The 13,584-nt window shown below is 31.7% G+C and overlaps 1 protein-coding gene across 1 annotated transcript in view; it reads right to left on the minus strand.

Moving 5' to 3' along the window:
• Positions 1–4,557: 4,557 nt before the first annotated feature.
• The window catches only part of LOC134694161 (cephalotocin receptor 2-like), a 31,780-nt gene continuing 22,753 nt past the window's right edge, over positions 4,558–13,584 (minus strand). The window contains exons 2-3 of the mRNA XM_063555158.1: positions 6,100–7,104; positions 4,558–4,880 (exon numbers count right to left, since the gene is read on the minus strand). Coding sequence (XP_063411228.1) covers positions 4,558–4,880; positions 6,100–7,099 — 1,323 coding nt within the window. The 5' untranslated portion in view covers positions 7,100–7,104. The remainder of the gene's footprint in view (positions 4,881–6,099; positions 7,105–13,584) is intronic.

Genomic DNA, 13,584 nt, shown 5'->3' on the forward strand with positions numbered 1-13,584 from the left:
TAAACGGTAACTATAAAGTAATAATCGGTAACTATAAAGTAATAATCGGTAACTATAAAGTAATAATCGGTAACTATAAAGTAATAATTAGTAACTATAAAGTAATAATCGGTAACTATAAAGTAATATTTGGTAACTATAAAGTAATAATCGGTAACTATAAAGTAATAATCGGTAACTATAAAGTAATAATTAGTAACTATAAAGTAATTAGCGGTAACTATAAAGTAATAATCGTTAAATATAAAGTAATAATTGGTAACTATAAAGTAATAATCGGTAACTATAAAGTAATAATCAGTAACCATAAAGTAATAATCGGTAACTTTAAAGTAATAATTAGTAACTTTAAAGTAATATTCGGTAACTATAAAGTAATAATTGGTAACTATAAAGTAATAATCGGTAACTATAAAGTAATAATCGGTAATAATCGGTAACTATAAAGTAATAATCGGTAACTATAAAGTAATAATCGGTAACTATAAAGTAATAATCGGTCGAGAAAGCTAAACAAGGAGTTATACATTTATGTCATCTCCCACCTTAGAGCAAATATAGTCAATTATAAATATTAGTTTTTAGGCCATTCGACAAAAACTGTGTATGATCATCATCATAGTAACTTTTTAGAGCCTAACGTTGAGAAGATATTTATATTACAGAAAATGAGACACACGTACAGTATTATTTGTTTTGGCGTGCTGTGTAATTAACGTTTCCTATAGCCGGAAATTACCTGGATCATCCAATGAATCAGGGGAAGATAAAAGACCTCCAATATGCGATCAGCAAAAGCAGACAGCACATAAATCACAAAGACAGTCAGTTAAATCAAACAGACCCCACCCAAACAATGAGCAGAGTCAGGAAGGACCTCGATCAACCAATCGGTCAGGGAATATAAAAGACCTCCAATAAACGACCAGAAAAGCCAGAAAGTACCTAAATCACAAAGACAGCCAGTGAAAGCAAACAGACCTCACCTAAACGATGAGCAGAGTCAGGAGGAACCAGAATTACCAATTCAGTTCGGAGAAGCAAAAAACCTTCCGACAAACGATCAAAGTGTCAGACGAAAAGTATTAAATGAATCCTTATAGAGGTTTAGTATTCTGAAATGGCTATTATACTACGGCACATATTTCAAAATTCAAGGAATACTTTCATTAGAAAAAGGTACTGCACACCACCACCATTCGGGAGCACCATGTGTTAGTTGTTTGCCATGGCCAGAGACATGTATTAGTATAATATGTCACTGTCATGGTGTTGTCAGTTTTTTTTATCTTCTTATTAGTTTCGAATAAGCATTTTTTCCCCGTTTTCTGTGGAAATACCTTTTGATTTTGATATGATTAGTTTTTTCTACGTCCGTCACGTTTTGTCTTTCGCTGTATTGTGGACCCACAAGATGTCGCTTAGATAATTGAATATCATATCGTTTGAAACCCACCCATTTTCCGTCCACAATTAAGCGCTACCTCCACAAACACCGCTTTTCTTGTGAGTGCATCTCCGTGCAACCGTAAAAGAAAGAAAAAATAATCAATTGATCGTTTTATCGATTTCCTCAGGATAATTCTGATCCAGTGACATCTTATTCATGTCGGGAAATATTTACCTTAAAATAATTAGATTTGAGGAACTAAGTTGAAAATAATATCAATCCAAAACATGATAAAGCCACGTCGTCTGTAGCAAAATGTTATGTGACATTAGAATTTGATTATCGTCATCCGAAAGTGACATTGAGTAAACCGGAAGTAACAAGTTTTGCACTTCTTTCATTGAAAAGTACATAGAAACCATATATGTATATTCTTATAGGAATAAATAGACTTGTCATTTGAGAACGAAAGTGCTTTTCTGTAAACCCGGAGTTCCAAATTAAGTGTCTTATTTCAGGAAAAAGTATATAGAAACCATTAAGTGTCGGAATAAGTGTGAATAAAGATATCTAATGTGACCGGAAGTGACATTATCGTGACTGAAAGTAGCAAATTATCTCTTTAATTTAAGACAAAGTATATTGAGATCATACCATGTATGTTTAATCGGTATGAAAAAGCTCTCACATCAGACAAGAAGTAACATATTCATAACCGAAGGCAACAAATATTATCCCTTATTTCAGGAACTAGTATAACATGTATAAATATACAAACCATATGTTTACGGAATCAGTTAGTTTAAAAAAACGGTTGATTTGATGTCAGTAGTAGTGACTTTAAAGTGAGCCAGAAGTGGCTTCTTGTTAAAATAAACAAGAAAGTTAATGATGGAAAAACTTTATTTATTGTCTTAACAAATGTTTTTGTTTGCTTTAATATTGATATTTGGGTTTTATTATATGCAGTGAATGCCCTTTTTTAAAACTATATTATTTTACTCGAAACTTGAAACGAAATGAGACAAAAAAAAAACAGATTTATTCCAAATAAAATAAAATGTCTAGTTGAGCTCCACCATTTCCCCGAACCAGTATAATTAACGTCTAACCGTGTAAACAATGTTAGTGTTCAGCGTCACGTAAAGGACGTATTAACTTTTCGACATCTCTTAATTATTTTAAATCAGCAAACCAGGAAACAATCGATCAGAATAAAGTAGGATCGTGACACTATTCCTTTAGGAATGTCAATGTTATAAGTTACAATGGCGTTATCTTACAAGTGTCAACACAACAATCAGTCACCATTTCTAAAAACAGATATTAGTTCCAGATAACATAATTGGTTCTATATATTCAGTAAAACAACTTTTATTAAAATCTAATATTTTAAATGAGAAGCTTATTTCAGATATATTTGATTCTTTGCGCTGTAAAAAAAATCTCGATTAATAAAAGTAAAAACAATAACACCGAAAGCGTACGTGTATATATATGACGTGGAAAGGTAACACCTGGCCACCGAAAGCTTCATTTTTATGAAGCCCAGGTGGTCGTGTGGTCTAGCAGGACGGCTACAGTGCAGGCGATTTGGTGTCACGATATCTCAGTAGCATTGGTTCGAATCCCGACGAGGGAAGAACAAAAAAATTGTGAAAGCAAATTTACAGATCTAACATTGTTGTGTTGGTGTTTAGGGAGCTACTATTTGATTTTTAGGGGGGTGGGCTAGGATGAAAAATTTGGTCTTGCATTTTTGTTAAGTTTTTATCTCTGTCCTGCCTTTTTATTTTTCACTCTATCCGGTTCTGCTTTTTTTTTAGTTTATCCTGACTTTATTTTTTGCAAGTGTCTCATCCTGCATTTTTTTTACTCAAAACTCCTGTCCTGCCTATTTTTTTTCAAATTTCATCCTATCTCCCTCATGCAAAGCTCTGATTCTTTTCACAGGTTTGGCTATACTTTTTGGACCTTTTTGATTATAGCTCTTCATCTTTTATATAAGCTTTGGATTTCAAATATTTTGGCTACGAGCATCACTGAAGAGACATGTATTGTCGAAATGCGCATCTGGTGCAAGAAAATTGCTACCGTTAATTTTATTCCACCGTTCTGTTTATTAATATATAAAAGGTATAATAGAATTCATCAATAAAATTGAGAATGGAAATGGGGAATGTGTCAAAGAGACAACAACCCGACCATAACTAATAGACAACAGCAGAGGGTCACCAATAGGTCTTCAATGCAGCGATAATCTCCCGCATCGCCCGGAACAATACTCGACAGTACATCAGATCACAATTACCATTCATTGTCAGTTGGTACAGACTAAATTAACTGTGGTTGTTTCAAAACAATTCACAAAGGGCTTGCAACAAGGATGATATTTATTGGATTAACACTTTGATACAAGTTCAAACTACGGAATTTTGTTGCTTGGTAAATCAAATTAATAATTTCTCAGAAAGATACAAGTGTCAATAAAACATTACACATTAGAATAATAAAAAGTATTAGGACGAGCCACCATAAAATAATGTGGAACAGAAGTGTTTTCAGATCCTGTATCACTACATGCCAAGAAATTTTAGGTGATTTGTGCCATTCGCCACAAACAAGAACACACATATAGTGCGTTACTACCAAACACATCAGAAAAAACATATAGCACATTAGAAGAGTTGTTTTAAAAGCTTCCACGTAAGTTGCAACCGTTAATCAGGGTCATTCTTAATAAGTTTTATTAAATGCTTGCCTTTGAATAACATGTCAAGTGGGAGATGTTTTAAATTGCTCATGTATTTTAAGGTGTTAGGCAATGTTAATAATGTTTTTTTTTAATAAGTGTAGATTGTTTATTTTTTGTCCAACTAAATATATTACTTCCTATATACATGTATATGCAGTCCCCCTTTCAATATACAGTGATCTTAGTAATTTTCGTTCTATAATGTTCTGTTCAAGTGAAATGGTAACTTGCAATTGAAAGAACATTTTTAATTTGTACGTCAGTTATTAGAAAATGTTTATTCTTTTACCCTGTTGACTTCATTTGTTGAATATTTTCTGTTTGTTATTTTAACCCCTTCATCACATGTTCTAACATATTCACAAGTTGAAAGATCGTATTTTATAACACATACATCAACATTTATCAACTTTCAATTCAATTCTTTCAGTGGAATAGCAACCGATTTGAACTTGTTTTGTTCAGAACTGAATGTTACAACAGTCGATTTGGTTGATGTTACTGATTCACGTTGAATGTTTAAATTTAAAGATAATCCATTGGTTCTGGAGTCTGCACATGAGCAAAGACAAAGATGTCTTAACTTCCCTTCATATGGTGAGTTAATGACGTTATTGTTTTTACATTTACAGGGGTTCAGGTGAGAAAGCATATTTCCACTGAATGCCAGATATATCCATGGATTACAACAACTGTTAAGGCTAGCCAACAATAACATGATTACCACTGCGTCATCTGAAAGAAAGCAAAGTACAGTTAAGGCTAGCCAACAATAACATGATTACCACTGCGTCATCTGAAAGAAAGCAAAGTACAGTTAAGGCTAGCCAACAATAGCATGATTACCACTGCGTCATCTGAAAGAAAGCAAAGTACAGTTAAGGCTAGCCAACAATAACTTGATTACCACTGCGTTATCTGAAAGAAAGCAAAGTACAGTCATACTGTTAAGGCTAGCCAATAATAACATGATTACCACTGCGTCATCTGAAAGAAAGCAAAGTACAGTCATACTGTTAAGGCTAGCCAACAATAACATGATTACCACTGCGTCATCTAAAAAAAGCAAAAAACAGTCAATTCTTACATCGAAAGATATATTATTCAAGGGAATAACTTTAGACACTTTAGTGTTTTTCCCCGCCTTCTAGGTGTCTAGTTAGAAATGTTAGGTTATGATTATTTTACAAAAATATATCTACAGATATAATAACACTATTCGAAATGCCGCAGCACTTGAGATTCTTCCCCCGATTTTTTGTGATGTTCGTTTTGCTCAGTCTTTGGTTCTCTATGTTGTTTTGTGTATTGATATTTGTATGTTTTCCTTACATTAATGTTTTGTGTATTGATATTTGTATGTTTTGTTTTCCTTATTTTTAGCCATGGCGTTGCCTGTTTATTTTTCAACTTATGTGTTTGAATGTTCTTTTGATATCATTTGCCTCTCTTTTGATATTGTCAGTTTTTATTGACACCTTTATTTGAATTTGTCTTGGAGTTTGACATTTTTGCTATTCTTTTGTCAAGTTTTTCTATCAATTAATCAATCCTTTGGTACTGGCTAATGTATACAGTAAATGTTCACTTTATAAATTGTGTAATTGCACTAGAACAGAGGTTCGAACTTGCTCAAGTTTTTCACAATCAAAGACCATTTTATACAATGTGCTTTATATGGCTATTTTCACTTATGGTTTCGCTTGCTTTTAAAAAAGAATTTTAAAGAAACTAGTACGACACGTTTATATTTTAAAAAGAAAATGCTATTTTATTGGAAACAACCTGTTAAGAATTAAAACAAAATCTCCAGCTGTTTTCGAATACAGAGATGACAGCAAATAATATATACGCCAATGTAACTATAATCAAGCGTGCGATTGAACATAGTCATTATTAAAACAATCGACGAGTGTTACTTTTAACAGATTTCTATAAATACGTAAATACTTACTAGTATATGGAGCTGCCGGGTTCCATAACCACCAAAGCTGTGAAATAAAAAACGGTGACCAACATGTTATATACGCCAAAATAATCACAAAGGTCAACTTCACTGTTTTTAACTTAGCTTTGCTGAATCCTCGAAATGAATGTGATCGGAGAATAATGTTTACAGAAGGAGTGCCTCGCCGATTGTTAGTTAGGACTGCCTTGGATGAATATGACGGTGAACTGTTGCCTTGTATGCTGGATCGTCTGTCCTCGTTACGTTGGATGTAGTTACCAGATTCCTCCGAAAGTTTATATTTTTTCCAAATTGTATAACATATAGATCCATAGCATGCAGATAGTATAATCAGTGGAATAATGTAAACCAAAACTGTAAACGAAATGACATAAAGATCCAATGTCCATATTGGGTAAAATTCTACCCAGCAATCCACAACCCCACTGTTTGCCCTTTCTTGATATTTGAAAATGATAAATTGAGGAATACTCAGCACTCCTGCAATGAAGTATGCACCACCTATCATCACTTTTACTAATCTAGGTGTCCATGTATGGTTAGATAAGGGATGACATATCGCCCGATATCTGTCGATAGCTGTCATGACGAGAATATAGGTGGATAAGTACATTACAAAAACCTGCATGTATTTAATAAATCGACACAAAAAGTCTCCACCCTGAAATTTATTTGTAACATCCCAAACCATTTGTGGCAAAATATTAAATATTGCCACCAGCAAGTCTGCAATGCATAAATGCATTATGAAAATATGCATGCGAGTAACTTTCCGTTTTCTTCTCCATAATGCATACAGTACACATAAGTTTCCAAAAATAGCCAATGTTAAAATCGCTACTTGGACAGCAATCTCAATTTTTGCAAGTTCTTCGTCTCTTTGATTCAATTTTGTGTTGTTATTAGGAGAAGTATCTGTTACATTATAGACCGGCATTCTGTCCCACAAGCTGTTGTTGTAAAACTCTACTACTATATTCTCCATCCTTCCTACAATAAATAAGTTTGTAGTCGCTTGTAAGTATGATGTTGACAGTCGTATAAATTGATTAACTTTGTTATATGTTTTACAGATTACAACATAAAGCAGACAACTGTCTACGAGCAGAGTGATAACAGACTCATCAAATATAATTGAGAAGAATGAACGATAAAAGAAGTAAGATTAGTCGCTAGTAGTAAAAGGGAAACATGCAAAGCAATGTAATTCTGAATATATGTGCAAGAAGTCAGTTGTACTTTAGTTCAATTGGGGGCTAACTAAAGAATAGTTACCTTTTTATTACAGAAGATCTTATTTATTGTTGAAAATTATCACATCTAAATTTTAATAATTATTTTGTTTGGGGAGGGGTGGGGGTATTACCACATATACACTTGTACATTTGTTTCTGCTTCATCTTAGGAGTACCCAATTATTTTTAAGAAATCAAAGTAACCCGAAATGAAAATACTGTTCCTCATAAACAATCTTCGATACAGGTTCGAGCAAGTTTATTCACCGTTTAAATATTACAGGTTCCAATAGCCTTCCCAGTTAATTGCATGACTATTAATTCAAAGATAACTTGATTCAAATAATGCGAAGCTCTATCATTATGCTGTTGAATTTTACACAATAGGAATGGTTTTGGGTGATTATAACATAACCGTAATAAACACTGAAACTTTGAATTTGCATAACATTCAATTGTACATCCGGCGCCGCATTTTATTAAAGATACCGAGTCATGTTAATAACCAAAACGTGCGAAATAAAACAGTGACTAATTAAATACTAAGTCTTAAAGCTTTAAACATGTACTGTGTACTTTATAATTCACTTTGAATTTACAAAAAAAAAATATTTTCAATCTCGTTTGTTCGTTATACCATTGTAGGTACAATTCATTAATTTGTCTGCTCTTAGTTTAACATATTTTATCGTCCAAAAAATCATATGGATCAAATACAGGTTGTGTTACTAAATAATTTTTTCTCACTATCTTTATACACTGATATTTAAATATCTGTGTAGAATCTTCATAGAAGTTTGTGAAAGTTGTCCTGATAATGTATAAGTCAAGCAATCAAATGTCTGAAGTTCACTGAAAAATTACTTACAGCGGAGAACGAACAAACTTCTTACGGGATTACACATTCGTATATCTATTATTTAAAAATCTTTTTCAATAGTATAGGGCTTTTCTCATTACTAAAGGCTGTATGTTGACCTGTAGCTGTTTGTTTCTGTGTCATTGTGTCTGTTGTTGACAGTTGTCTTAGTGGCAATCATACCACTCTTTCTTTTTTATTGATACATTTGACTAGATGAGATTTTGACAAGTAAAACTGTATGAAATCTAGAAAAATTAAATACCTACATACCCTTAAAAATTACAAACAAACTTTTCTAAAAAAAACACACACACATTTTGAAAATGTCAAATGACAAAAAGATGCATCTATTGCCAATAAAAATGAAACACCTAAAAATAAAGTTTGATAAACAAATCAAAACGATTGTTTTAAAGAAAAAAGTAATCATGTTATAAAAAAAAACTAAACAATCCCGTCAATCTGCGAAATCAAAACTGTGGTTTAGGTGTAAATGTTAGGCCGTTACTTTGATGCTATGAATGATTTACATAATCAAGATTTATCTCATTATTCTGTTGAAAATTTCCTTTTGGAACTGACTTTGAATACAAATAAAATAATCAGCAATTCAAATTGTGCTTTTCGAAATGTTGACAATCCAGTTTCATACGAAAAACCATTTCCAAATTATACAAAAAGTAGAAACGACTTTTTCTTACCCTTTTGTTAATTTTTTAGTTTTGGTGATGTTCATTTTGGCCCATTTCGTGTCTACATATCTCAAATCGATTATGTAAAGTACTGTTTATTTTAAAAAGTATACTGTGTATAACTGTAAAAATTTGGAAGGTCGCTTATGGATCTTTTCCCCCAAACTGTGTGCACTTGATTACATCACATGTAAGAAATATCAATTGGAAAATGTTTAGAAAAAAAAACACGTTATCGACTTCGTTTATAAGACGTAGCCATGTTCAAAATGTTAGTTTTCTGTCTTTAAAAGTTGACAATTTCTTTGCACCATCGTCAGATATTTATATATATTTCAACGTGTTCAATTAGCTCATGTACTTTACAATGTAAATAATTTTTATTACTGACAAATTTTTGTATAAAACAACTAACTATCAAAACCTTTACTTATTCTATCATTGGTACAAGGACATCATCCGTAAAAATAAATCAACATATAAATCAACATGCAATTTTCTAAATCAAATTGTTTCATTTTTTGCATGTCGGGTTCTTAACTGTATTGATTTTTTTCTCCTGGCAGAAGGTCTACCGGTGCTGATTTTTGCCTATACATCTACTTCATTTGAACTATGATAGAACTATGATTGAAATTTGTCTAATTGACAATCATACTACATTTTTAATATTTATATATCTTATACGTTCAAGAATATACGAACTTCATTGCTCCTTACACAAAAAATGATAAAACAGAATTATGAGGAAAAACGACATAACATATATGTATTGATCACCAATACGAATTAGTTAACAGATACGACGTGTCGGTGTCTCTAATTATGACCGATATGTTTTATAAATTAAATTGTGTCATATATCTGATGGAGGTCGTGTTGCTCAGTCTTCGATACTTTCTGTACTGTTTTGTAAACATGTTTATCTTTTTGTCATCTGTTATGTTTGTCCTAGCGTTTTCGGTTTCTCTAGATTTTGGTATGCAGCCTTTTTTTACTCGTATGCTCCTAGTTTCTAACGATAACTATTTCTGTCATGGTATTTCACATAGTATGGATTTTTTCAACTGCTTATGAAATCTTTATACTGGATCCTTCGGGTGTGTACTAATTTGCAATTTAATCTGGGATAACATGGTTTATCACATGTTTAGTAAGATGAAAATCGACTTTAAACCAGCCTTCAATCAATACAAATAAACCTGGATCGGTATTTTGTGTATTTTTCCTGTAATAATTTGTCTAGTGCTTTGTGATACACAAGTCCATTTTGACTGGTTTTTACATTTTGGTTGATGATTTTTTTGTAACAGTTACATTATTGAACATGGTTACAGAAAAAAGTAAATTACCAAAAAGACTGAAATTTAAGAGAAATTCAAAACGGAAAATCTTTTATAAAAAAACTAAATTAATTTTAGAAATCTGTTAAACCCGTTGCTTTCTAAATGTACCTTTCCGTAGCCAGGTTGCTTTAGTTGTCGTTGGTTTTGGACTATGAATTACGCTTTCAAACTCTAATGAATGTGTCTTATTGAGGATTTTATGTATATTTTGTATAAAGTAAAATCAAAAAGATACTGAACTCCTAGGAAAATTGTGTTTTTTGCTGATATTATTGAATTCAACAAACCAGTCGATTCTCCTTGATCTCTTTTGTGCAGAAGAATAAATTTCACAATAAAAAAATTCGAAGAAAGATAATAGATCTATCTTTCTTAAAGCATCGATTTGCATATCTGCCTCCGGTGACACTTTTTTGGGGGAAGTCTAAAAAAAAAAGTACACCATTTTAGGTTTAGACATGTTTAAGTTGACTATTCTGTCTTGAAATCATATAAAAGAAAAATGTTTGATACATCATATCGCGTCAGATTCTAATATTGTTATATATTTAGGCTGTATGTTGAAACACTCTTCACAATGTACCGCACTAAAAGATAAAATATTTTGGATCAAGTGAAACACCTTTTTAAAAACAACAGAGTAGGCATGTTCAAATAACAAAATTTAAACTAAAAGTACTTGACGACAATCTTTTTTGGGTTGATCTTAAAAATTAATAACTTTATAAAAAAGCTTATTTGTTATGTGTGTTTGGTAGACCAATAAGTGTTGAACCTCAGAAATTTTTCAATCTGCCCATCCACGAATTAATTTAATTCGCCTTTTTTAGTATTTTTGATCAGACAATAGTTTTAAGTTGATCAAATGCATAAAATCACATTTTGCTCAAATCTTAAATACATTTGTCTTTTTATGAGACAAATAAGGCTGCTCAATAGCTATTAAATACATTTGTCTTTTTAAACAGCTGGCATATAAGGATTGTTATGATACTATGTGAATAAATTTGTAGGTTTTCAAGAGCTTAATTGATAGCGCGTCATCACTGATATGGCCTCCTTTTTTTCGATTACAAAAATAAGGTGGCGTAATGGGGAGATAATCTAAACGAATTAGAATCCTGACTGTTAGTCAATATGTAACCTCCCCCAAGCTTATTTAACAGATTTTAAGGAATCATGATTACAACTAGGCAGATACTGATTATTTTAAACAAACAGATAAAATCCAAAACAGACGAGTTTTATCGTTGCAGTAATAATTTCGATTATTTTATGGATATTACTTGCATGCCTAAATCTAATAAAAATTTTGCTTATAAAAAGAAGTCGTACATGATTTGCAAACATGTCACTGACAATAAAATGAAATCTTGAATAAAGCCATTCAAAACACCATTTTAACTGTTAGTTTGTAAGCGGATTGTATTTTCGTTCTGCATTTATTTCCCCGAGGGCATCACAAGCTAAGTAGTCAGCACTTATTGTGCTGACATGAATTGTCATTGATATGGTTATATTTTTAAATTTCCTGTTTACAAATTTTAGATTTTTTAAAAATACTAAGGCTTTTCTACCTCAGGTATACATTACCTAAGCTGTATTTGGCAAACTTTTTGGAATTTTGGTTCTCAATGCTATTCAGCTTCGTACTTTATTTGTCCCTTTTAACTTTTTTGGATTTGAGCGTCACCGATGAGTCTATTGTGGACGAAACGCGCGTCTGGCGTATATACTAAATTTAGTCCTGGTATCTATGATGAGCTTATTTAGTAATGAAGAAAGGAAGAATCATGCTCTCACATTTAACAATTAACAGTAAGAGAAATATACCTAGTTAACATTTTGAGCAAACTTGCCCCACCACGTCTAACGGAAAACAAGTAGTGTGGACTTACTTGCATTAAATATTTCATGGCTTGGTGTGTACTATAAATTCTATACACGAATGACTTTTAATTGTAGATTATTTCTTGTAGCGAAAAACTGCAATAACGAAGTGAACAATCCCCTTAATCAATTTCCGTAGTAAAAGAGCACGTGATAAAACAAAGTCATGAATACTCTTGCTTGTCTTATCATTATCATGGAAAACAAGCAAACAGAATTAATAAAAAAAAATAATTTCAAGTTAAGTTTTGATATTGTAAACGTTATATAAAGTTGGGTTTTTTAATCATTGATTTGTACTGTAAATAGATAAAAAGATAATTCCTTACATAATTTACATTCATATTTACAATTAGGAAAATGCCTACCATTACATAGAAATGACGTGGCAAATATTTTTCTAACTAACAAAACAATACAGATCTATCAATAAAAAGTAAGACCTATATTTGTTCCTGCAAACATAAATTCCCCTTTAAACAATGCAATACAGACTGTTACAGTTGGATCAATTATTGTATACCATTAAAGCTAACACTGTAGTATTTGGTTCAGTGTGAAATATAATAACAGAAGATTTCTTGAATTTTGACTTTATATTACGAAGGAACTGGTATTTCATAACACATATACAAAGAGGAATAAAAGAATTCAAAAAAGAGAGAAAGGTCCAGATAGAAGAAAACGAGATCTAATTATTGACCTTAGTGTGTTATAACATGTTTATGATAGTTTTTTTAACATTGATATATAAAGCAAAAGACATGTTTGAGAAAAAGAGAAAACAAAACAAAAATCATTCAACATCCGATCATAATTATGATATTTAATAATAAAAATTTCGAAAACAGTTCATTTAATGACGAATTAAAGTATTGTAACTTACATATAAATAGACCTAAACACAACGAACTACTAATTCATGGTTGGTATAAATCATTACGAATTATGAAAAAGAAAAAATCCCTTGGAGTTCGTTATTTTACTTTTCCACTTTTTAAAATATAAGTATTAAAGTCGTATGACACGAGTGACCGGTGTACAATAATGTTAATTTAATTCTTGAACTAAAGCATACGTACAAGTATATCAAAAACTTACTTGTCTTCTGTACACGATTTTGTCATTTTTTTCGCATAAATGTCGTAAAATCGTCATTTTTTTTTTCAATCGGTCAGTGTTGTGAAAATATGGCAGCGTACAAAAAGTTGTGTTTTGAAAACGAAATTTAACGATTGTCACCCATTTGTAAACAATCAACAAAGAACCATCTAGTCAGGTATGTACATGTATAACAGGTGCAATAAAATATAGTTTATCTTGATGACAGAGCAATGTTTACGTTTGGTTTCCATTCACACTTGCGTCTTGGAATCACCGGACATGGCGGCGAATTGTTTGCTGGAATCAAGCAATCAAAAAAAAGGAAACTTCTTCTTAATTTG

The sequence above is a fragment of the Mytilus trossulus genome, chromosome 13 (assembly GCF_036588685.1).
Source record: "Mytilus trossulus isolate FHL-02 chromosome 13, PNRI_Mtr1.1.1.hap1, whole genome shotgun sequence".
Classification (NCBI taxonomy): Eukaryota; Metazoa; Mollusca; class Bivalvia; order Mytilida; family Mytilidae; genus Mytilus; species Mytilus trossulus.